This window comes from Pteronotus mesoamericanus, unplaced genomic scaffold (genome assembly GCF_021234165.1).
Source record: "Pteronotus mesoamericanus isolate MK-2021 breed Mesoamerican mustached bat unplaced genomic scaffold, CSHL_Meso_final contig_82, whole genome shotgun sequence".
Lineage (NCBI taxonomy): Eukaryota > Metazoa > Chordata > Mammalia > Chiroptera > Mormoopidae > Pteronotus > Pteronotus mesoamericanus.
Genome location: NW_026555265.1, coordinates 5,491,825 through 5,519,058, shown reverse-complemented (window position 1 = coordinate 5,519,058; position 27,234 = coordinate 5,491,825). Strand labels below are relative to the sequence as shown.

The following is a 27,234-nucleotide window of genomic DNA, read 5'->3' as shown; positions in this document are numbered from 1 at the left end:
TTAGCCTCTGGAATTTGAAAGCCGGTTTCCACCAATCCGATCCACGGGGATACCAAATCGCCTTTTTGGATGATCTACTACTTTCCTGAAACAAGCCAAGGAGAATGCTTTTAAGCTAAAGTCCAAGTTATCAATTGTAACTTTTGTTCTTTTATTTTATGCAGAGCCGAGGGACTTTTTTCAGAGTTGGAGTTACTAGCCATCAACGCCCACTCGTGCCACATTCTCTCTTACTGTTCTGGCATCTGCGGAATTAGGTATTCCTACCTACCTCCTTTTTACATCTGAAGAAACTGAGGCTTGGAGAAATTAAATAAATTATCCAAAATCAAACAGCCCAGATGAAAAGTTAGGTCTTATCAGTATACCAACTTTCTAAGTGTTTAGTTTGGGTAAGACCCTTTCTGTCTCCAGATTTTGGTGTATTTTCTGTTAATCGAGGAAGATTGCACTAGGTTAGTGGTTTTCCCAACCTTCTGCCTCAGACTTCTGGGAGATTTTACCTAGAGAAGATTTGTATGGGATCTACATTTTTCATACAGACTGTGTCAAATATTGTTGAGGGAAAAAAACTTGATTATTAAAATGAAGTTTAAAAACTCCTTTAAGAGGTCTTACAGATTGTATGTTCTATAAATTATTTCTTTAAAAAGAAGAAATATTGAAGTTAATTTATGACCATCACTTAGTACTATGAAATCAAAATTCTAACAGGAGAGGTATCAGAACTTTGATTGAATAATGTTCACTGACTTGGAGTTATGAGAAATTTTATGTTTACTTAATGAAGATAGAGATGGGTATAAGAAGCAAAGGAGTCTATGTAAACAAGGCTCACAGTTAAACATAACTGACTTACAGATTGTTAGATTTTTAATTGAAATAATAGCCATGCCAAAAGAGCACATTTTATAAGTGAACAATATTAGACATAAGATTACAAGTGCAATAAGTACCCAGATCAAGAAACAGAATATTTTCAGCAGTTAAACACTTGAAATGGGTGTCTTAAAAGTTATTCTCCTCCCAAATGTCAGAACCCTGCTTCAATTCTTGGACTAGCAATAATACAGCTTATCATTTAAAAATCTTGAAGATGAAGGGCTAATTACCTCACCTGACAACTTGATTTTCAATAGATTAAAGAGTTAAACAAGATTTGTTTTAGAACTTTTTTGATAGCTTTACTTCTTTTCTAATTACTTGCATTATATTATCAATATATACCACATGATTTAAACACTAAAAATGATTAAAAACTACAATACCTATGATTTTGTCCCTATTATCATTTTCTATGCACCTATGCAAAGGGTTCTGTTTTGTGGTCATTAAGTCAGATGTAAGTCTTTACTCAAAAACCTATAATCAAATACTGTCAGATTGGTAATGATTTAATGTAAATAGTAGAGAAAAAATTCTGTAATTTTTCTTGATACAAAGTGTTTACCTTAACTAACAGGTCTTATCAATGTTCCACATATTCCTATTGGGTAAATAATTTATTTTAAGAGTTCTTAATATTACGGAGAACAATGAAAACATGAGTGATTTTTATGACTATCTCTTACACATAGAAAATTCTATAAACATTATTTAATTATAATTAAAATAATTAATTTGAAGATAATTAATATTTATTTAATATGTTGTAAATGCCAGGCATGTGCTTAGTGCTGTGTATACAACAGGAATAAAAATAGAAATTAAACCTGATGTGGGCATTGCCCTCAAATGATATTGCAGGAAGAGGGCCATGTCATTTGTGTCTTTTTGAGTTTTGTTTTTCCCAATTTAGCCTCTTTTTCTGCTGATTCACATGAATTTTCCTTTTTAGGTTGGCCTTTAGTTTTTCTAGTCAATGAAGATAACATTATATGTATGATTTTATGTGACTGTCTCCTAAAGAATAGTGTGATTGGTGTGTGTAGGGGGGAATCTGGAGAAAAAAATGAGTGCTGATCCCTAACCTATTCATACCTCTGCCTTCATTCGTCAGATTTCTGAAAGACACATCTTAAGTGGTGCCTATTTATTGCACTTCTTGATTTCTTGATATTAACTAACTATGCATTTTTTAACTTGATAATCTAATAGAAAACATGTTATCTGGAAATTTTAAGAGTTCTTAATATTACTTGAGCATAAAATTAATGCTCAAGGACTACAAGAAGCTAGGCAAATCAGTTGGGCTTTAGGTCTTTCAATGTAATTATAAATGATGACTGTTGAGAAAAAGAATAAAGTCTTTGTATTTTTTTCTTATTTTCATTCACGTAAGAAAATTTATAGACTCTTTAGCATTTATTTTCCTTGTGGTAGTCACAAAAACGCCTCTCTTAAGGGAGGCCCACATCATAATTCACAGAATTTTTAAATATATCACCTTACATTGCTAAGGGGACATTGCAGATAGAATTAATAAAGACCTTGAGATAAAAAATTATCCTGGATTATCTGGGTGGGCCCAGTCTAGTCACAGGAGTCCTTCAAAGTGGAAAAGGACTGAAGAAGGGTAGATCAGAGAGTGGACTGTGAGGACTTAACCCACCATCGTTGTGCTGGATGATAGAGGAGAGTCAGAACTCAAGGAATGCTGTGGCCTCTGAGTTCTTCAAAGAAAACTGGGACTTCAGTCCTATAACTGAAAGAAATTGAATTCTGCCAATGACCTGAATGAGCAGAAAATAAATTCCAAGAAGGAGCACAGCCTGCCCAGCCCCTCTCAGCTACTCCGAATCCTGCAGGCAAACGAGGCCAAAGAGACAGCACTGAGCTGTATGCAGGGGGAGTTTTAGGGCTACTGTTGGCTGGCCATCAATCATGTGGCTGCACCCAATTAAAAAGAAGACTGAAGAAAGTTTTCTAGAATGATATATGGTGGTTGCTGGGGATATACTGGATTTCTGAACTACAGAATTGTATGATAATAAATTCATGCTGTTTTAAGTCCAGAGGTTTGTGGTAATTTAATACCATAGAAATAAAAAATGAATACATATGTCTATATGATTTAGGGTTGATGTCTAAGTGTAATGTGGTTAATATATTAAAAACAAAAAACAAAACTTGATGTGATTTTTATTCCTTGAATCCTTAAATTCCTTCATTGACTACCGCCATCCTAACTCCAGGGGAGGGAAAGATAGGAGTCACCTCAGGACAGAGGAGAGTGCTCAGGGGAATCCCAGAGCGATAGAGAGAGGAAGTGAGAACCGCCCGTTCCAGACGGCTAAAGGACAGGAGAGAAGAGGAAGGCGATGATGCCTGGAGAAAAGAGCAGTGCTTCACGCGTATACTCACCACCCAAAGCTTCTGTAAAATGAGGGGTGCCATGAAAAATAATCTTTTTATTTTATTACAGAGAAGTATGATGGCCCCATGAATCATAATTAATTATAATATAACATTTATTAGTCCATCCTGCCAATTTTTTTTCCAAAATGAACACAAAATAAATGAAAATAGCATTTTTCTTTCTTTACTACAGTTAATCTGTTTTTTTTTTTTTGCTTGCTCAAGTAAATGAGAGGCAGTTGTGGTATAATGAAAAGCAAAATAAACCCTCTTTTTCTTTCCTTCTTTCCATGTTTCCTGTTCTTTCCTTCCCTTCTTTCCCCAGAAGTATTAAGAGCCAGGAAGTGGTAGTCTTGGATTGTGTTTATAAGTCTGCTATCATTCTGAGCTTCTCTTTCCTTTTTAATAAAATCCAGATAGTACCTTCTCTGCCTAACTTCTGGAGCTAGGATTCATTTAACACATTTGTTCTTTATTTTAATTGTTTTATGCAATTTGGTCTCTGCACTGGCTATAGTGGTGAAGAAGACATGTATTAGCTGTTAGAGCTCACATTTTACTTGAAAAGAGCTAAAGAAGTAATACACTAGAAAAAAAAATTTTATACATTTCCCTGATTTTACTATACTTTCCTGTCATCTAGTCTAGTGGCTTTCAAACAATTTGAATCTAACTAATGTCTACAAATAAATGCTTTATAAGAGAGAACAATATCTAAGAAATTAAGTGAAGAATTGTCTCAGTAAAGGAGGACCCCACCTTCCCCAAATGTTGCTACTCCTGAAAGAGTTTCCAGGAACACTTAGGATCCTTAGAGCAGAGTTTGAAAAGCCCTGGTCAAGTGGACAGGGACCTAGGTCATAAATGATTTCGTTTAGCAATCAATCCGTAATTTCATTGATTCATCTTATCAAATTTTGGATTGGTTGAAAATGCTTACAGGTATGTTGAAATCAAGTAAAAAATATATATAAAACAGATATGAAAAAATCCTTTCAGTATTTAAAGTGTTAAGCACTAATAGAAAAATGAAAACAACTATTGCCATAAAGCAGATAAACCAAAAAATGTTCATAGCTCAGTAAGTTAAATAATTTCTGTACAGTCTTGTATCTATTCAGAATTAAAATGACAAAGTAGTATTTATCTGAAAATTTTTGTTGATATGAAATATATACAGCAATATTATACCGTAAAACATAATAAACTGACAGAATACACAATGTGCAAAACATCAATGTTAAGACAGAAAAATATTCTTAAGGCCAAAAGAGAAAGCTGTACTTTCTGACTATGTAGTCCCTCTTGTGACAAAATAATGGTATGACATGTTGTATTTCATTTAAACATATATATTTAAATATATATTTATATATATGGAATTCCATTTAACCCAATTCACGCTTTATATTCTAAAATATTCCGAAAGTAGTTTAAGGATAAAGAATATCTTCAAAACTAATAGAAAGAGAATGGATTATTTATTTTAAATATAACTTTAAACTTCACACTAAAATATAGACTTCCTAACTTCAAATAAGATGTTTTAAACATTTATAGTCTTTGATAATTCAATTTCTGAAAATGTTCTACATCCAAAAATAAGTTATAAAAATTGTATTCAAACTTCCAGAGGTAATCTGTAGACTGAATTTTGGCCTAATGATTCCTTTGATTTTCCTTACAATACATAGGTATTCTTCAAAACTCTCACCTTGAGATGGTTCTAGAATTTTATTTGAAAGGTATGCATTTAGAAGTCTTCTTGACTTCTTTCAGCAAATTTTATGTTTTGAGATTAGTCTGTGTTTACATGCATAGTTGCTAGCTGCTGTTGCTTTATTTTGATTGTATATTATTTTATTACATGAATATACAATAGTTTATACATTCTAAAATGGATGAAAGTTTGAGGTTTTTGTTATTATGGTTATGTAATGTTCAGCTGAAAATGTTGCTGTACATAACTGTATTGCACACTTAAGGATTTCTTTATAGTATTTTTTTAGTAGAATTACTAGTTATGCCTATACATAATTTTATTACATAACACCAGATTTTTCCAAAGTTGTACTGATTTATGGGTCCAAGCGTAATGTATGAGCATTTTTAATGTTTCAAGTTATGCCAACTTTTGTACTGTGGATTTTTAATTTTTCCAGTCTCATGCTTTTGTAATCATATCTCATTGTGGTTTTAATTTGTCTTCCCTGAATATGAATGAACTTGTTCCTCTTTTTATTTGTTCATCGACCACTTCAATTTCTTTTTTTGGAAGTGCTTGTTCAAGTCTGTTGCCTGCTTCTTTATTGTTTTGTTTTTCTTTTAAATATTAATTTTAGGAGGATTTTACAAACTGTCAATATTAGACTGTCAGTTACATGCAAATATCTTTTCCCAATTGTGGTTAGTCCTCTTAATTGTGTTTTTCATGAAAACCTTTAATGTTGTTTTAATTTTTTAAATTTTACAAAAATTTACTGGGGTGACATTTGTTAATAAAATTACGTAGGTTTCAGGTGTACAATTCTATCATATATCGCCTGTATATTCATTGTGTGTTCACAACTGCAGTTGAGTCTCCTTCCGTCAGCATTTATTCTCCCCTTCACCCTTTAGCTCACATCACATCCCCCTTTCTCTCTGGTAACCGCCCTACTGTTGTTGGTCTCTATGAGCTGTTGGTTTTTGTTTGGGCTTGGTCCTTTCACTTTTATCACCCAGCACCCCAACTTTATCAATATTTTGTTTATTACATCATCGCTACTCTAATGCTGTGAAATATTCTCCTATGTTCTCCTAAAATCTTTTCTGTAGGTTTGCCTTTCACATTTACATTTTGAATCCTTTTGAAGTTATTTTTCATTGATGGGATGAGATAGTGGACATATGTTCCTTTTTCCCCCTACATTCATATCTAATTATAAATTTTAAGATTCACTTTGTTAATTTTTATGGGGCATCCTTTTTGCAGTTTTACCTGGAATTGTATGGGATCTAAAGTATAATTCAATTTGGAGAGAACAGAACCTTTATGGTATTCAATCTTACTACCCAAGATGATTTATTTGCTTTCTTATACATTTTAAAAATTTTCTCCATAAAGACCTTCTATAGTTTCTTGGATTATTTTGTTATAAGTGATATCATTTAAAGAGTATGTTGTAAGTTTTTTAGTAAGTGTTCCTTACTAGGTTAAAAAATGTTCCCTTTTATTATTAGTTTACTGGTGATTTTGATCATAATCAATGTTTAATATTATTGAATGCTTTTCCTGAATCTACTCACATAATATAGCTTTATTTCTTTAATTTGTTAAAGTTATTAATTGACTTTCTAAAAAGCAAGTCACCTTATACTCTATTTTTGTGTTAAACCCGACATTATAATGGTATATGATCTTTTTGATACATTACTGAAATTGTTCTACTAGTTCTTTTGGTAAGAATTTGTATCTATAGTTATTAATAAAGTTGTACTATAATTTTCTTGTTCTCTCTGTATATTTGGTGTCCAGATAATGTTATTCTAAATACATTAGTTAAGGATCATACCTTCTCTTTTGGTTATGTTTTCATTTATTTAATTACATCATGGTGTGAGAATATGCAAATCTATACGATAATCAAGCCTTTAAAAATTTTAAAGCTCCAGCACCCATTTATGATAAAAACTCTCAGCAAAGTGGGAACAAAGAGAACATACCTAAACATAATAAAGGCTATATATAACAAACCCACTGCCAGCATCACACTCAATGGACAAAAGATACAAGCATTTCTTTTAAGATTGGGAACAAGACAGGGATGTCTGCTTTCATATTTCTTATTAAACATAGTCCTGGAATTCCTAGCCATAGCAATAAGACAAGAAAAAGAAATAAAAGGCATCCAAATTGGAAAGGGAGAAGTAAAACTGTCTTTATTTTCAGAAGACATGATATTGTGCATAGAGAATTCCAAAGATTCCACCAAGAAACTACTAGAACTGGTAAATGAATTCAACAAAGTAGCAAATTACAAAATTAATATCTAGAAATCAGTTGCATTTTTATGCCACTAACAAACTATGCCAATATGCCAATAACAAACTATCAGAAAGGGAAATTAAGAAAACAATCCCATTCACAATTTCTTCAAAAAGAATAAAATATCTAGGAATAAACCTAACCAAGGATGTAAAAGACCTGTACTCAGAAAATTGTAAGACCCTGAAGAAAGAAATTGAAGAAGATACAAATAAGTGGGAGCATATACCATGTTCACAGATAAGAAGATTAACATTATTAAAATGGCCATACTAACCACAGCAATCTACAGATACAAAGCAATTCTTATCAAGATACCAATGACATATTTCACAGAACTAGACAAAATATTTCAAAAATTTATATGGAACCACAAAAGGCCCCCAATCGCAGTAGCAATCTTGAGAAAGAAGAACAAAGTTGGAGGAATCATGCTACCTAATATCAAACTATACCATAAGGCCATAATAATCAAAACAGCATGGCACTGGCATAAAAATAGACACGTAGATCAGTGGAACAGAATAAAGAGCCCAGAAATAAACCCACGTGTTTATAGTCAATTAATATTTTAAAGAGGAAGCCAGCACATACAATGGGCTAAAGATAGTTGGTTCAGTAAATGGTATTTGGAAAATTGAACAGATAATGCAAAATAATGAAACTAGACCACCTTTTTACACCACACATAAGAATAAATTCAAAATGAATTAAAGATTTAAATGTTAGACCTGAAACCATACAAATCTAGAAGAAAACACAGGCAGCAAAATATTGGACTTTGCTCATAGCAATATTTTTTTCTGATATACCTTCTCAGGTAAAGAAGACAAAAGGAAAAATAAACAAATGGGACTACATCAAATTAAAAAGCTTTTGTACAGCAAAGGAAATCATTAACAAAATGAAAAGACAACCCACAGAATGGGAGAACATATTTTTCAATGATACATCTGATAAAGGGTTAATATCCAAAATTTATAAAGACCTTGTAAAACTCAACACCAAGAAAACAAACAATTCAATTAAAAAATGGGCAAATGATCTGAATAGACACTTCTCCAAAGAGGACATACAGATGGCCAATAGACATATGAAAAAATACTCAATGCCACAAATCATCAAAGAAATGCAAATTGAAACCACAATGAGATATCACTTCACACCTGTCAAAATGGCTACCATCAATAAATCAACAAACAAGTCCTGGTGAGGATGTGGAGAAATGGGAAAACGTTTGCACTGTTGGTGGAGTGCAGATTGGTGTAGCCACTGTGGAAAACAATATGGAGATACTTCAAAAAGTTAAAAATGGAACCGCCCTATGACCTAGAGATTCCACTTCTAGGAATTTATCCAAATAAACCTGAAACACTAATTCAAAAGAATATAAGTACCTTTATATTCATTGCAGTGTTATTTACAATTGCCAAGATTTGGAAGCAGTCCAAGTGCCCATCAGCAGATAAGTGGATAAAGCAACTATGATATATTTACATAACGGAATACTACATGGCTGTAAAAAAAGGAGAGCATTTTACCCTTTGGGACAGTATGGATGGACCTGGAGAACATTATGCTATGTGAAATAAGCCAGTCATAGAAAGACAAATGTCATGTGATTTCCCACATATGTGGAATCTAGTGAACAAACTGAGCTAATGACTATAATAAAGACAGGCTCAAAGACGGCAGGATGACAGCGGTCAGGGCGCAGGGAAAACTGGGTGAGGGGGTAAGAGGATAAAGCAAAAAAAAAAAAATTAAGGCTTATTTGTGATTAGGAACTTTATTAATTTTAGTAAGTGTTTTATGTGACCCTAAACAGTTTTTTTCCCAATTGTTGGATATATCACAACTTTTATTGATCCTGCTCATGGTTTTGAGTTCCAAGGAAAGAAACCTACAAATTATGGTGTGGAGAGTATACTCTAAAACAAATAGCCTGTTTTGCTGCTGCTACATCTTAAAGGAGCAATATAACTCCTGTCCTCTTTTAAGAAAGGCATACAGCTACACCAATACTGAGTTACAATAAAGAGAGAATATGGTAATGATAATGAAAGATGTTATTTTAAATAGTTCAGTAATTTAGATTAGCAAAATATGAAATTGAATTGTTATTCGATAAAGCTTAGATGAGCATAGTCGCCAAACTCCAATAATTTTACCATAATGCATTCTCCTTTCACATTTTAACAGGGATGATCTTTGCAACTGATAGTAAATTGTGGAAATGACAACGTGTGACTTCCAAGCCTAAGTAGTAAAATATATTGCAGCTTCTGTCTTGCTTTGGATCACTCACCCTAGGGGAAGTCAGCTATCATTTCCTAAAAACACTTTCACAGTCCTGTGGAGAGGTTTATTTTATATGGGAGTGAACTAAGGCCTCCTGCCAACAGCTAGTGAGGAATGGAGACTTCCTGCTGTGAGCCCAGAGTGGGCCATTTGGGAAAGGGATATCCTCAGCTCAGGTATAGCCCGCAGATGACCGCAGCCCTGGACAACATTTTGGCTGTAACATTGGAGAGACCTTGAGCCGGAAGCACCCAGCAGGTTTTTTATGGATTTCTGATGCATGAAAACTGTGTGGGGACGTAAGTGTTTATTATTGTCTTAGGCTCCTAATTAATGGGAAACTTGTTTGCAGAGCAGTAGATATTTAACACAGTGACATTCGGAAGGCTCTGGGATTCCCCAAGAGAGGAGATCACAACAAATTTGGGGGTCGCAGGAAAATCTTACAGAAAGCATGTAGAGACAGTAAAACAAATGGTGACCCCTGAATCCTGCAATCTTGATTGTTGTAATTTAAAATTAAGTTGTAGAATTAAGAAATGACTATGAGAAGACAGAATATATATGCACTTGGAAGGATGGATGTGTGAGGACAGACTGAAAAGAAGGACTCAGCAAGGTCCTGCAAAGAATGAAGAAGGAAATTATCGGTGTCCACAGAGTGATGTTTAAATTCAAATTCCAGAATGTTGGGATGAAGGACCGCATTAAGTCTGAGTGACAATGCAGATTTTAGGGGCCAGTCTATATTGTCCTCTGATCTCAAGTTCACCTTGAGAAACAATAGAGAAATAAGATATGCATGATCAATGCATAGAAATCAAAATGTCATTTTGATTAAGCTGAATGTAGAAAATGGCTTTAATCTACATTTAAAAGGATGTTCTTATGTTTCCTTCCTGGATTAGACAGATTTACACAAGTATTCAGAGTTATCTAATAAAAACAGGAAGAAGGGGGATGAGCTGGACATGCTCAACCACTCCTCCCAAACTGACCTGTCAGACAAATGAGTGCTTCTCCTTTGGGAAGCAGCGAATAAGAAGGTGGGGCTGGGTTCAGTCTTTCCCTAACTGAAGTTCCTGTCCATGGAAATGATTATGAGGCTGGGAAATAGAAGACTTAATAAAAGGATGCATTTAGAATGATGTAAGGAAGTGCTCCTTGATAAGGAAAAAGTTGAATTATGATGTTGGGAATTCTGTCTCAAAAGTGGTAATTCAATTTTAAACAGATTCTATTAAATTTATGATGATGGTTCTGACTAGGCATGACGTCAGTTTCTGAAGTATTGTTCCAAGGAATGGGCCATAGGAACACACATTCTGAAACAAACCGTGCACACGGGAATCAAACCATGAGATTGAAAGGGCTTAGTGTAAAGTAACCCAGGCCTGATTCATCTGAAAACGGCGGTAGAGCTGCAGGAGAGGGTCAAGGAAATCTCCATTTGCTCAATAGCCTCTTTGAGGGTCTAAGGAAACTTTCGAAAATTCTATGCAGCAAATGGATTTACACAAAAATGTCTTCTGAAATTTTTGGGGGGCGGCTGAGGGGAAGTGGATAATGCACATTTCAGAGCCTGTATGGGGAATCAAGTTTTATCCTTTTCAGGGGAAAGTTTTACACCTTTATATATGAGTCAGATTAGGGAGAAAAGGCAAAGGGACTTTCTCATTCTGTGGTATTGTGCTGGGGTGCGAAGAGGCTTGCAAGGGCTTTTCCTGCAAAAAATGGCCCAAGATCATTTTCCCCAAGCAAGTTCCCCACAGTACAGCCAGGGTTTTCAGCGAGGAGGAAGGAAACATGGAAATGGGGCACCTCACTCTGAATCCTTTTTCTGTGTTTCTTACTCTGAAATGGGGCCCATTTTGAATTACTCCCTTTGGGCATTACCAAATAAGAGCTGGAAAGAAATAACAAAAATCACAAGGTACGTAGGTTGGCCTTGGTCTGTGGCATTGCTTCACAATAAATTAGAAAGGAAAGTGATATGTGAGGACTTTTGCCTTTACTCTTTGGGGCTGTCATCAAGAAGGGCAATCATAATTGACAAAGTGAAGCTAGAACTGCTATTCTCAACTTGTGTCTGAACTTCATGTCTGGCTTAGGATCAAAACTCATATATTACTGGTACAGTTTTTCCAAAACTATTTATTCAATGCATACGTTGTAATGCACCTCAGTGTTCCTGGACTTGGACAAGTGTCTTATTCACACAGACCTTTAATTTCTTTATCAGAGTAGCTTATTTAAGTGTAAGTCACTGTACTTAGAGTTAAGCAACTTGACATTCTAGCTAGGGAAATGACTTTATCACTCTGAAAATGTACCAATAAAATGAGGTAATATCTTCTTAAGTTATTGTAGGGATTAAATACTGTACCAAAATGTTGAAGTGGGATTCTTTCTACCTCAGTTTGGTTATCTCAGTTTTGACTGTGGCCAAAAAAAGCTGAGGAAAAAAAAGTACTCTTTCCTCTTGCATACTAAAGTAAAGTGCTAGACTTACACAGTATTTGCAAAGGAGGTTACTACAAACTATTTTTTCCAACTTTAATCCAATGAAAGGATTGATGTTGGAAAGGTAAAGAAAGAAACTTTCTCTGGAGTAAGTTGTTAGAGAACACCAGCATTTTTCTTCCTTCTTTTGTATAGAGGAAGGGTTTCAAGGAAACTACTCGGAGAGCTTCACATATATACCTGTCGAAGCAAAACAGACCTGATAGAACAAAATCTATAAAATCTAAAAGGCAAGAAGCTGTGAGAATTGGCTGTCTGCCAGCGTGAAGAGATGGAGACATTAAAAAAAAAAAAAAAAAAAAAAAAAGCTGACTTTCAGTGACCAGAGTCAAGGATGTGGGTTTTCTGTGGATCTGATGTCAAGCAAGCAGGTGGGAAGAATTGGCCTAGGTTAATAATAAAAAGAACCTTCCCTAAAGGGCTTTCTGCCAGGGGTTATGTGTAAGGTGACTTCAGCAGGATTTAGAGGGTAGGATGATGATTAGAAGCAAAACTGACCTGCTGAAAGAAAAGCATGGCTGAGAACAAGGATATTTACTAATTTATATCAACGTTTCCAATCGGATTACGAAATGACCTTACAAAAACTTTCCATGATAAGGAGTCAGCTTTGAGCATTCCCTGAAGCCAGGGAGCCAGGTTATGGTAGTACCAAATAAGACTTTTCTTTACCTCTCTGCGTCCCACCCCCAACATGGGCGGGGACAAAGGCAGCTAGCTCACTGTGCTAGGGAAAGAGATGAGGATAAACTGACGGCAGCACCTACCAAGGGCAGCTCTCCAATTTGAAAAGGAGAAACTTTCATAGTATTTGTGATTTGGGCTAAGACATAAAAACGATTATTTTAATTACTGAAATATGGTTGCTTTTCCAATAAAACTGACCAAAGAGATATTTATTACTTCAATGTGGCCAATAGAGTTATATAGTATCTGCCTTTGTTTGTATCTAAGAAACAGGAAAATGGGGACAACTGTAATTGCACAACAATAAAAAAAAACCCTGAAAAAAAAAAAAAGAAACAGGAAATAGTTACTACTGAATGGGTTTGAAGGCATGTGGATGGGGTATAAAACAGTGTTTTGATTATGTCCGATAGAGTCCTCCTTCTCTCTCAGTTTAGTGGTTATAATAACAGTGCTATGAATCAAAGTGTTTATTGATCTGATTCTATAGAACGTGTGTATTTGTGCTGGGTATCTTCTATCAGCTCTCCAGATTCACACTGGGCTTTTTCTCACCCTACTTTCAGCCTCGGAAGTTAACCTCTCTGGATCACAGAAGTTCCTGGCTTTGGCTTGGGGCAGGTAAAGGGTGGCTTTGGCAGGAAAGACTAAAAGGAAGGAGGAAGTGAGAGTGAGATCAGAATAAATTTCACCTGGCTCCCTCTTTGCAAGATCGCTTCCCTCTGATTGAAGGTCACTGCTCTGCTCAAGGCATCCGACTCTCCAGACCAGGCCCCACGATGCTGTGCCATTCATTATGATTTCCCTCCCTCCCTCCCTCCCTCCCTTCCAAATAGTCTTGCTGGGAATAAACTGTTCTCTTATTTTGCTCTTTCAAATGAACTTCCTGCTTCCTCCAGAAACCCTAACTGACAAAATGACATTACCAGTTTTGCTGATCTCAAAATATTCATGAAAGAATTAAAGCAATATTTGTTACTATAACAGTTGTAAAACGTTTATAGTAATGAAGTTCAAATATAGAGTATTATTGTTATTGTTTTTGTAAGGTATTTTTAGTATTATGTGAAGGACTGAGGGAAACCATCCTATAGAAAAATTCAGGCAAATTATTAATATCTTCTAATATTAAGTGGCCATTCAGATAATATTGCCATATATATCATCAAGGCTGCTTTTTAAATTTGTTTATGTGAGCTAACCATTCATTTACTTTCAGGTTTTAGTCAAGTGAAATGAATGAAGACAACATTTTGGACTTTGAAGCATAGCTGAGTTAATTCACTCTGAGAATTAAACTGCACATCTATCTGAAATCAAAGCTAGCGTCATATTCAGATGAAAAAAATTGAATATAATATAAAATAAAAACAAACAAATTGTTCTTTGCTTCATTTTAATATGATCTGACATAGACTATGTATGCCCTGTTTTCATTTTTATTTTTCCCCAGCTTTTCATTCATTCTTTCATATCATCTCTTATGTAGCTTATGAAAAGCAAAGTTCAAAAATTTTTCTTTTCTCATTATTTTATAGTAATTGAAAATAAAATAATACATTTCATATATGTGAGACTCAGAGTTTTAAACTCTGGAGTCATTACAATTATAACTCAAGGACCCATAAATGTGGATGAGAAAATATCATTTTAAATTACCCTCTAATTGAAATATAACATTTGCTTCAATTATGAATGTATAAAAATAATCACAATAGTATTAATAATATCTAGACCATTGTCACTACTGAAAATCACAGGTACATTTAGATCACATTTTAATCAATGTAGATAGTTTGAAATTATTTTCTAGTTCAACACTACTTGAAATTATAATTGCTTTTTAGACCCATCTTTTAGATCTCGTTATTTCATATAATAATATGAAATATTATAAAAGAAACATATATTGTCATATTGCGATCAATTTGAAAAATTCTATTTTTATATATTGGTAACCTTTGAACTCTTATCAGTTTTATCCAGATAAAAACAATATTCTATGAAGGGATTAATAGGTTTCACCAGGTGTCAAAGTGGCTATGACACACATCAAGAAAGCTTATGGATCTCTGGATTTAGTGATGGGTGAGATCTTCAGAGCTACAATATGGCAATTGGATTGTGGGCCATAACCTTTTCCTGGTGAGTAGGGGAAGACAGGAAATGCATGCTTGAGGAGGCGAAAAATTATGGCATATACATGATAACCACAGATGTCTATAAGCAACAGAGAAAGTGTTTTGAACATTCATTCACATTAAAGTGACAAGATAATTCCTGGCTTTGTTAGAAATTCAAAAATAAATGAAGAAGAAGTAAATCTTTTGGACTAAATGATCAAAACTACTATCTCAAGTAATGTGATAAGAGAGCAGTAAATAATCTTGGGTCCAGCTTTCCCAAGCAAAATTACGATAATTTTTATGAACCTCCTTTTTACAAAATACTTGCAAAATACTAAACCGTACATCCTTCCCAATAAATATGTGAAATTTTTTATTTTAGTCCTGTGACTTTATTATATATATTTAAATAATGCTGAAATATCTTCGTAACAGATAATAGAAAATTTAATCTCAAACTTTGAGTTACCATTATACCTGGAAAGAAATCTAAAGTTATATTTCTATTAAAATTCAAGGATGTGTATAGAACTATTTTATGCAATAGTTATTAAATTATTCCCATCGTTTTCTAATATATGAAAATTTAATATTTGTTTTAAGACCAATAACAGGAATACCTGCATAAAATATGAATCCTTAAGAAAAATTTTGTAGGAAATGCCCTTAAAATTTAATCTGAAGGAGTAAAACACCAACTGTCATTTTTACTCCATGTTGTGTATCCCAGTTCTTATTAGGCCCAGAAATAACAAAATTAGAATATCAAAAAATACTCACTTTTCTCATAAAACACAATCAAGCATCTTAGATAGCAAGTCCCATAGTACCACTAAGAATATAATGTCTCAGAAATAATTTTAAGATTTGTTTTTTCCAAGCTTTTTTGTTCATGTATTTCACTAGGGGTATGCAGCCAAATTATTTTATTTCACCACTTGAAATAAATCTTCATTGTGCAACAATACTGTTAACTGGAATATGTTATTTTGTTTCAGTTATTTTTAACACTTAGGTGTAAAATTTAATATTTGTTGTTATATGTAAAATATTTCAATGGTTCCAAAGACAACACAAAGTATATTTGAATAAGTCTGGCTTTTACTTTTGGTCACTTTACACTGTTTCTCTTTTATTATAGGTAGACATGAAAAATATTTTATATTTATCCTTTTACTTTTCTAATCTCAGCATTTTTGTACTTGTGTTGTCATTTTTAATAGTGACATACTCTATTCACTTTTATACATTTTGCTGTTACTAATTAACAATGTTATAAATCTCACTGTATAGTACTACATAGAGATAGCCCTCATTTTTTTTTATAGCTGATAGCAATACTTCATTTTTGTATCATAATTGACAACCAATCTTTTTTGGATTCGTGTATTTTGTTTTTCCAAATAATTCTAAAACAAATAGCTTATATACACTTTTCGTTCCACTGCTTTTGCCTGTGAGATTTTTGGAAGCAGGAAGGCTGGGCTGCAGGGTAAGTGCATATGCAAGGTTGCTGGATATTGCTAGATCCACCTTCGCAGGGGGTCATTTTGCATTCTAATCAGCAACATATGGGGGTGTCTTTTCCTCATAGCTTCACTCATTATTTTTTCTTTTTTATGGACTTTTGTCATTTCAACATTTAAACATCAGCAGATCAGTAAAGATTGAATTTGCTTTCTTTGTCATTATGAGAATGATTGGCATTTTTTCACATGGCTGAGTCATTTGCATTTCTTTTTTCCATGAACTATTTTTTTTACTTCAATTTTAAAAGCTTTGACCTCCTCCTGTATTTTTTAAAAGTTCTTTGTATATTAAAGATATCAATTAAGACTTTGTCTTGGATGTGAGTTGCAAAGATTTTTCCAATTCTTTTTTCTCTTTGCTTTCCTTTATGGTATCATTTGCCATGGAAACTTCTAAAAAATGAAGTTAATTTTTTCCTACTTCTGAAATTTTTTGAAATTTGTATCACAATTTGGAAGAGTATAGAGCTTCACCAATGTTTTCCTCTAGAACCTAGATGGCTTCATCTTTTTCTTTTTTTACTTACATTTCTGATCCATTTAAAATTTATTATAACATATAGTTTGAGACTAGATTATTTTTTATCCCTTTTTCAATATCCCAAAATCACTTATCAAAATCTATCCTTTTTACTTACTAATATGAGATGATCATTTTTTAACCTCTTAATGTTACATCTATAATTGGGTTTACTCTTTTTTTCCTAATCCATGGGCTGATAATATACTATTGTAAAGAAAGGAAAATAAAATATTTAAAAATATTTGATAGGGCTATTCTTTAGCTCCAGAAAATAATGGTGTTTTTTATTGGAATCATGTTGTTTGTAATTTAATTTAGGAAGAGCTAATGTCTTTCTGTTTCTGAGTCTGATCCAAGATCATAGTATATGTCTCCATTTGTTCAAGTCTACTTTTTCTATTTTAGCATTATTTTTATACTTTTTCTCCTTTGGACATTCTTTATTAGCTTTATGTGTAGGTATTTTTCCATCTTTATGATGTTGTAAATGAGGCCTTCAATCTTCCATCTGATTTCTGTTTGTATATAGAAGGGTTTTTAGCTTTATATGTTTATGGACTTCTCTGTAGCCAAAGAGTTTTGTCATTGTAGTTTTTCCATTGATTATCTTAGTTTTCCAACTTGTCATTTGTAAACAAACATGAGAATAAACATGTAAATATGATGGATTACATGAAAGGAATTCCTCATATTGAATCACACTTTCCTGGAAGAAAACCCACTGGTTGAGACATGTTACATTTTTAAAGTGTTGCAGTATTCCATTTGCTAATGTCTTATATATAAATTAAGTGAATTGATGTTAATATATGAGATAAGTTTAAAGTTTTCTTTTTAAAATGTAATAGTTTTAATTGAGGAGGTTGATATTATATTTCTTTTGGGAAATAAATTTGGAAAATTTACCATTTTATTATGCTTTAAAATAATATTGATATTATCTGATAATTTATGATTTAATAAAATGCTCCTGTGAAAATATCTAGATCTTGTGCTTTCCCCCAGACCAAAAAAAAGTTCTTGGTAATTGAACCATTTTCCTCTTTTTGGGAAAAGAGGAAAATGTAGTAATTTTTCTCAAGTGCATATGAAATGTTCACAAAACATCACATCTGAATAATAAATACCCTCAAAAAATTTTACATTTGCTTGTAAATGATATTTTTGTAAAATTTACCCATTATTTTCTAGGTCTTCATTGAGCAAAGTAGTTTCCTATCCTTTTATAAAAGTTCTTTGTTTTGATGGTTTATCATGGTTATTTCTGGCTTGTCATTTCTAATTTTGTGAATTTGTTGTCTAGTTTTTCTTAATTAGTTTAGCTAGTGGCTTGTTCTTTTGTTGTTTAAAAACAGCTTTGCATTTATTTATTATAGTCTATGTTTTGCTTTACAAACTTTTAGATTTCAGCTTTTGTCATTGTTCACATTCCCCCCCCCGCAACTTTTCCTAGTTTTGCTGTTCCTTCTAGAGTTTTGCTTATAGTGTTAACTTTATTTTTATTACTACAATGGTAATTTGTATGATATTTGCTTTATTTGCCCATAATATTACACTATCATTCTTATTATTTTAATAAAGTATGTAAATTATTCTGTACACTTCTTTGACCCAAGAGCTTACTTAATGACATAGTTTATACTTCTAGGTAAAAGTGCCTTCTTGTTTTCTGGTTTTATTATTAAGTTCTATTTTTATTTCATTTCATTTAGTGAATACTTTTGTAATACATCTGTTCTTTAAAATTTTTTGAGGGTATTTATTATTCAGATGTGATGTTTTGTGAACATTTCATATGCACTTGAGAAAAAAATTACATTTTCTGTTATTAAATATCAGAGTTCAAAACAGATTTTAAGTTTTGTTTTATGAATTATATTGTATCTTTTATCAATTTTCAATAGGTAGTCTGTCTTGGATTTTAAAAAATGAGCCAAAGTAACCTATTATTAATATCTTTCTATTTCCTAACATTCCCTATGGTTTCTCTTTGAAATATGTTTTGCACACTTTTTTATTTTTAATATTTTCCTTGTAAAATTTGTCCATTCTCTTATTGTCAACCTGTTTAAATCTCTTTATTTTCAGTTGTGTCTCTTATAAACAGAAAAGTGTTAATTTTTTCTTTGTGAGTCAATTTGAAAATACCTGTAAAATAACAAGTAAGTTACATCCATTTACATTTATTTATATGATCAATATTTTTGGTCTTATTATGTTCTAAATATAATATTTCTAATATGTGAGACTTTCATATAAAGTTTTTCACAGTGTTCTATTTTATTGTGCTTTCTTTTCTACAGAGGAATTTTAATTTTTATTCTTATGGTTATTTTATAGTAATATTTTAATATAAAAACCTTTGTTGTCTCTCTTTTCAGTTTTTGTGTTGTATTCTTTTGTAAAAGGTTCATTAAAGTTAGTTGGTAATCTTTTCTTTGTCTTCTTCTCCATGTCCCCAAGATACTACTTGTTGTAATATCCTTTGATTTCTAATTAATAACCATGAAGCCATAAGAAAGTCATTTTAAATTTTAGATGCTCTCATCATTGTCCCTGAATTGTTTGATACTTTGTTGTATCAAATTATATACTACATGACACCGTTTTTCTTGCAATCATCATTTCACTTTAATTCTAAAGTTATGCTCACGCCAATTCTTATAATGATATTTCTCCAGTCATTTTGGTTGCCTGAAAGAACTCACCTAGTAGCTTCCTCAGGAAGTACTCACGAGAACAATATTTTCTGTTTTTTAAAATAGTTTATTTTTACCCTTTATATGTAAAAATCTGCTCAAATGGTAATTAAGTTCTTGCCAGTTTCCCTTTATCTCTTGCAGGCTGAGCTATGTTAGGTAGATAGAGTCTATCTCCTAATATAGTCTGTTTATGACACTTCTTAAAGAAATTATTATGATGAAAACTCAATGTAGGTTATATGTATTTATAATACATATATCATAAGAATACTATTTATGCAATATATGTTAGGTATATATGCTATTATAAATTTATATATAAATATTTACATGTAACATTTATGTATTGGTTTTCAAATTATTTAGTGGTTGAAAGATCCAGGATTCAAAGAAATAATATTTGTTAGAAGGAACAATATTTTCTCCATTTATCCCTTAAACTTCCATAGCCTTCTTTATAAATTGCTCTTTAAACATATTTTTTCTTGCTTTGTGTTACAATATGTTATAAATATTGCTATGTTTCTTATTAGTGTGTGGCTTCTTTGAGGGAAAGAGATTATATTTTCCTCTTCTTTTCCACCATAGCCCCACACAGCGCCCAGAACATAAGTGGTACTCATTTGTATTTGTTTAGTTAAGATAGGGTCTGAATTTTAAAATACAAGTGTAAGATTATTTCTCAGTATAGGTGGGATAACTGAGAGTCCCAAAGTGATCATTTTATTTCTTACTGTAGCTTTGAGAATCTTTCAGAACAGTCCAGTAAATTTCATCCTATGTGCTGAGTATCACTGAGCACACAAAATCATGAACCGTGAACAAAGCACGAGAAGTCCTAGAACTCCAGGTGACCCGGCGAGACTGGAGCAAACGGTATGGAGATGAACGCACGAAGAAATGAGGTGGCAGAATGTGAGGTATTTTCTAGGCTTTTGTTAAGAAGTTTGCTTTTATCTTGTAAGCAATGGGGACATTTCACAAAAAGGTTTTTGTGTTAGGTGATTCCCCCCCATAGAAGAATAAAAAGTACATTGGTGATAAAAGGATGGTGATGGTGGTAGAAGTAAAGATGAGAAATGACAAAAGAAATGAAAAAATCTGAAAAAGATAATTCAGGCCAGAATTAAGAAAGTCTTAGTGGGTAAATTCTGGAGATATTTAACATATAAAACAAATATGATTTAGAGAATTTAGTGAAAAATAGAATGTTTAGAGTGAGCTAAATGAATCCTCCTGAGAAAAAGGAATTCTTGTATATTCCCCAAATTCCAGACTTTGACAATTGAGTGGTCTCTTGTGCCATTGTTAATATCAAATTTATAGCACGAGGAACAGATATTCAGGGGGTAGAAATGAAGTGTTTGGGGTGACTGTTTTAGAATACTGACAGTTATCAATGATTAAAGGGAGATTTAATTACTCCAATTATGTTACAAAAATTAACAGCTTGAAAAGTACTCATTTGGCAGTCAAGAAGGAGGCGTAGGTAAACACGGCTGGCTTTTCGCACAACCACAGCAAGAATTACAACTAACCTATAGAATAATTATCACCCAGTATCATCAGAAAATTGGGCTGTAGGAAGTCCGACAACCAAGGAATTAAAGAAGCCACATTCATCCAGACAGGCAGGAGAGGTGGAGATGCAGAGAGGCAGGAATGCAGAACAGGCAATCCCATGCCCACATCTGGGTAACATAATTGTGAACAAGGTATCCCAACTCCACACCGGACCACTCAGTGCAGGCTTCCAGTGCCAGCAAGATAAATCCCCATAACGTCTGGCTGTGAAAACCAATGGCAGTTGGGGCAGTGGAAGAAACTGTGGCATTCTCAGGCAGCTCTTAAAAAGCGCACAGTAAACTTGGGACCTAGGCCCACTCACTCCCTCTGGGCTCCAGCACTGGGGCAGCAGCTAGGAGGGCACCAGTGGCGTACAGGGAAAACCTGAAGTGTCTGACATTAGGACAAGCACTGGGGGGCAGATTCTTCCTGTACAAAACTCCAGAGGCCAGGAAGAGGCCACAGTCCTCTTTTTGAGCCTTCCCTTACATAAAACCACAAAGTAGAACACCGTATCTGAGACTCCATCAGCCTGGTTCACAGTGATTGTCTCATTTTGGGATTATATAAGGCTCCACCCAGCCCAACTTATATGTTCACTTTTCTACCATGCTACTAAGAACAAAACAAAATGGAGGTGATCAATCTACCAGATGCAGGGCTCAAAACATTGGTTATTAGGGTGTTCAAGGAACTCTCTGGATATTTCAATAGCATAAAAAAGACCCAGGTAGAAATGGAGGTTACACTAAGTGCAATAAAGAAAAATTTATAGGGAATCAACAGTGGAGTAGATGAAGCTGAGAATAAAATCAATGATTTAGAACATAAGGAAGAAAGCACATTCTATCAGAACAGCAAGAAGAAAAAAAGAATGCAAAACAAAAACAAAAACCCCCAGGATAAGGTATGGAGACTCCGGGACAACATCAAATGTACCAACATTTGAATCATAGGTTGTGCTGGAAGGAGAAGAGAAACAGCAAGAAATTAAAAACTTATTTGAAAAAATAATGAATGAAAACTCCCCTAATTTGGTGAAGGAAATAGACATTCAAGTCCAGGAAGCATAGAGAGTCCCAACCAAGATGCACTCAAAGAGGACCACAGGAAAACACATCATAATTAAAATACCAAAGGTTAAAGATAAAGAGATAATCTTAAAAGCAGCAAGAGAAAAGCAGATAGTTACCTACAAAGGAGTTTCCATTAGAATGTCAGCTGATTTCTCAAAAGAAACTTTGCTGGCTAGAAGGGGCTGGTAAGATGTATTCAAAGTGATGAAAAGCAAGGTCCTACAACATATATTACTCTGTCCAGGAAAGCTATCATTTAGAGTCAAAGGGCAGATAAAGTGCTTTGGAGACAAGGTAAAGCTAAAGCAGTTCATTATCACCACACCATCATTATACAAAATGTTACAGGGACTTATTTAAGAAAAAGAAGAAGATCAAACTATGAACATTAAAATGGCAATAAATTCACAGCTATCAAAAATTGAATCTAGAAAAACAAACTAAGCAAACAGAGCAGAAAAAGAATAATATATATGAAGATCATCAATTGGGAGGGAGAATGAGGAGAACGGGGGAAAGGTTCTGGAATTAAGAAGTACAAATTTGTAGGTACAGAAGAGATGGGGGGATGTTAAGAATAGCATAGGAAATGAAATAGCCAAGGAACTTGTATGCATGACCCATGGACATGAACTAAGGGAGGACTGCTGGAGGGAATGGGGGTACCAGGTAGAGGGGGGCAAAAGGGGAAAAACTGGGGCAACTGCAATAGGATAATCAATAAAGTGTATTAAAAATGTAAAACGAAAGATGTTAAAAAAAGTACTCATTTGATTTTTACAAAGGTAAGTAATTCTCTGCATTTTACAGGTAAATAAACTGAGGATCACAGAGGATAAGAGTCTTATACAAGTTACATGGCTGGAAATGGTCAGATATTTGACTTAGTACACATGGTCTGACTCCAGACCCTAACAAATCACTATCTTTGGGTATAGAAGAATTGAATTATTCACATTACTTGGAAAGCTTTGTATCATTGGTTAAAAAATTGGTATTTTGTTACCTCTAATAAATAGAAAACTCAATTGACCATAATATTTATCTCATAGCTCATTTTTCAAATGCTCTTATGCTTTATAATAAGTATTTATTTTATATCTGCATGCAACTGGATTTCCTCAGGAAACTATGACAAGAGTGTGAATACACATATATTATAGCAATCATTTTGCTCTTTAAACAGTTATATCCAAAATCATACTTTTAAACTCACAAGTTAGCCAACATGCTGTCAAATCTGTTTACCTACAAAGTTTTCATTGTATTTTTTCCCTGTGGAATTCTGTGTTTCTGAACCCAGAGCAGAAGACTTAGAAAATGACAATGTTCCTTCTCCAAGTGTTCACTTACCTCTGTTTACCTTTGTGATCCATAGAGCCAGCTGAGAGTCTGTCCAGGGGAGACCCAAAACCAGAGAAGCTCCTTTTCTTCTTTGTTTCAATCACATCATTCTCCAGAGATACAAGTTCATCAAGAAGCATGAGTTTTGCTGCCAGATCAGCTGCGGATTTCTCTTCCCTAGCTGTGGGTGGTGATTGCACATCTCTGATTCCATCATCAAAAGCCTAGTGGGCAAAAAACAAACAAACAAACAAACAAACAAGGTGATTCCATTCACCCCAAAAATATTGCATTCATATCCATTTGGCTTTTGCTATCTTTAATTGATATGCCTGTCATGAAACAATTTTGCATGCAGTTATGATCCAGAGAGACTTTTGGAGACAAAACACATAGAGATGAGGTATACCCAAGGGAGATTAAAGGAAGACAAAACAGACACACACATATGCACCAAAACAGAACTCCATACTGAAATTTGAGAGAATGCCTGCCTCTCAAACTATATTAGTATATTAATATACTCAAAGTATATTTAGTATATTAACTGATCATTTTTTCAGATTCTTTCCCCATAACAATTGTATCTTTCATTATCATTTCCATAGCATTTTTAGCTATACTTCTTTGATCATTGCACTTATTGCATTTTCTTTTTATTAGATTGATTGCAATATATTTGTATTGCCCATTAGATTGTAACTTGAGGGCAATGATGATGCCTAATTAGTCTTTTATTTGCTCTATTAAATGCCTATCCCAGCACTTTGGTCAGACTTAGTACTCAATACATTTTTGATAAATATTTATTGAATTGATTCTGAAAAACACTAAATTTCATGCTATTGTTTTCAGCACTCATTCATTCCTTATTGATTCAAGCCACTAAGGATTCACTATGTATCAAATTCCGTGTTAGAATTAAAGGATACAACAATGAACAAATTCTAGCAGTCTCTGCTCTCAGGGGGCTTACCATTTTTATCCATGTGATTTAGTAACAAATATGAATGCGTGTCTGCAATGACTCAGAGCATTCTCAATGACTTTATTGTTCCATGTAAAATGTATTGTTTATTTGTCTGTTGCACATATTGCCCTTTTGTAGTTCAACCAAGTCATAAAAGTATGGGGTGTCTAGTTTGTGAATGCTGTATTTTCCGTTACAAGGCCAATCACACCATTTTTTATAATGCCCTTGTTAAAAATCTCAAGTCATTGTGTAGTCTAGGATATACTACTTTTTTTTCCAGGAGCCTGAGAATGTTTGCCCATGAGAAGAAATTTAGCTCTAAGGATCTTGGCCCTTTAATCACATTCTTTCATGTGTCAGATTCTTGATCTAGACAAGCCTCTTTTTCTTTACTTCTTGTTGTTCTTGTTATTTCTTCCATTCTCTTTATTTTCTTCAATAAAACAACAGAGTAGCATTTTCTAAGCCCTTTTATCCTTGACTCCAGCAACTCTTTTTTGAAATTCTTACAGCCTGACACCCAGATTCAAAGTCGTTGAGTCTATTTTAATTGTTTTGTTTGAGTCACTGAGTCTATTCTTCTTAGGAAACCTCTCTTGCCTCTGCTCATTGTGATTCCCATATCAAGTCCTCTTCACTGCTTATCATCTTATATATATTTTTATTTCTCTCTTTTTCCTATTCTATCCTGAATACTGCCATGAAGTTAATTATCTCCAACACCACTTTCATTGTATAAAGAGAAAATTAAAAATTGCTCAGAGCTCTTTGTTACTTACGGTGCAGTCTGCAATATGGTTCCAATCTCCTCTTAAAATCTCAACTTCTATAACTTCCCTATATAAGTCTGACAACATAGAAACTGGAGAGGAGAAAAATTCTGTAACCATGAGAAAGGAATTCTAAAGAACAGGAGACAAATATTCAAAGGGAAAAATAGGAGATATTTCATTATCTCTCAGAGCATCTTCCAAAAACATGTTTTCACTCTTCAAATTGACATATGCACAAAACAAAGTTTTGTTTATTTTTAATGATATTATTAATCCTCAAGAAATCATAGAACTCATACAAACTTGCTCTTTGGTAAATGCATATCAGACTCTTCATTTTATTTAAGTACAAAGATTATTTGTTTCTAATAAGATCAAATAAGCCAAATTAACTTGTCTTTGTGTGAGGATGTCTTCACATTTTCTTCCTTTGTACTTTAGCAAACACAGAACATTTGTATAGTAAAAAGAAGTTTGGCCAAAACTACTCAAATTCTACCATATGAACAACTTCAAATTTCACACAAAATCACTTCAACTTTCTGTATTTAATTTAATCATCCCTATGGCTGAAATGATAAATTTTCTCATATGATTTTTGTTCAAGGAACACAAATATTGCTTACTCCACTTTCTTTTCCTTTTTAATATTTAGATACCTGGCTTCCCCTGAATCCACGGTGAGGACAAAACAGAAAAAAATTCTGATTTCCTTGATTTTGTGTTTTCAAAGCATCTCCCTATTTGTCAGCCGACACTGGCTTCTGATATAAGTAGAAATGGCTTCTGTTCCTAAGAGCATATCTAGGGTCCCTTCGGCTAGTTCCCATTACCTCTGTTGCTACATCCACTGAGAGCACTTTTCCTGGGCCCCACAGCGTCAGTGTCACCGCCAGGATCAAGTGTGCACTTGCCAGTCTCCAGTCCAGCATCTAAGGGTCACATACGCCAGGGGTAACATGGTCAGTTTGGCATATAAAGATAGAAAACAAAACTCCTGTAAAGCATATTATATACAGGTGATAATTATTCAGCTTCCGAATGGTGGAGTACACCTTTACGAAACTTAAATAATGGTTAAGAGAAGCTGTCAGTCTCCCAGGATGAATTCTATCCAGGCTTCATTTCCAAGTAAAGGCAGATTGGCGTTCCACAGCAGTAATAATGTAATTCAAGGTAACCCAAGTCTGAGAAGCCTCGTTTGTGTAACGTTATTCTTTTGACTGTCTAATCCAGGGATTGCAGCCTCAGGTATGTAATGGCAAATGTGTAAAACTGGTCCAGGATGAGAGAATGAAAGCTGGTGAGGTCTGTGGTGGAACAGAGAGAAAGCGCCGTGTCTAAAAGCATTTAAATTCAAACTGTCAAAAACACCACAGATCCAAAAGGAGAATTTCTTTATGTCCTTTTGATATACAAGGGTTTCTTAAGCAAGATTCAGAAGGTGTATCCCTTATAGAAAATTCTGTAAGACTTCATTATATTAAAATTGAAAAATTCTGTATGATAAGACACAATAAACAAAATTTAAAAAACAAATTAAAAGGTGGATTATATATTCAACACAAGTAAAAAAAAACATAAGTTCTTGGAAAATTTAAATAACTGACAAAAATTTTAGCCATGCATTTCTATTTTGATGAAGTTTCATTTGTTTATTCTTTCTTTTATGTCCCTTGTTCTAGGGGACATGTCGGTGAAAACGTTGCTGTGTGGAATATCGGAGATTTTCCTGCCTATGTTCTCCTCTAGGACTTTTAAGGCACCACAACTTATAATTAAGTCTT

At 33.6% G+C, this 27,234-nt stretch overlaps 1 protein-coding gene across 1 annotated transcript; it reads right to left on the bottom strand.

Annotated features, from left to right (window-relative positions):
• OSTN (osteocrin) lies at positions 1-26,379 on the bottom strand. Its single transcript, XM_054585269.1, has 3 exons — positions 26,281-26,379; positions 23,711-23,925; positions 1-85 (listed from the first exon to the last, which is right to left on the bottom strand). The coding sequence occupies exons 1-3, from the start codon at positions 26,377-26,379 to the stop codon at positions 1-3; spliced, it is 399 nt and encodes a 132-aa protein (XP_054441244.1).
• Between the last annotated feature and the right edge of the window lie 855 nt (positions 26,380-27,234).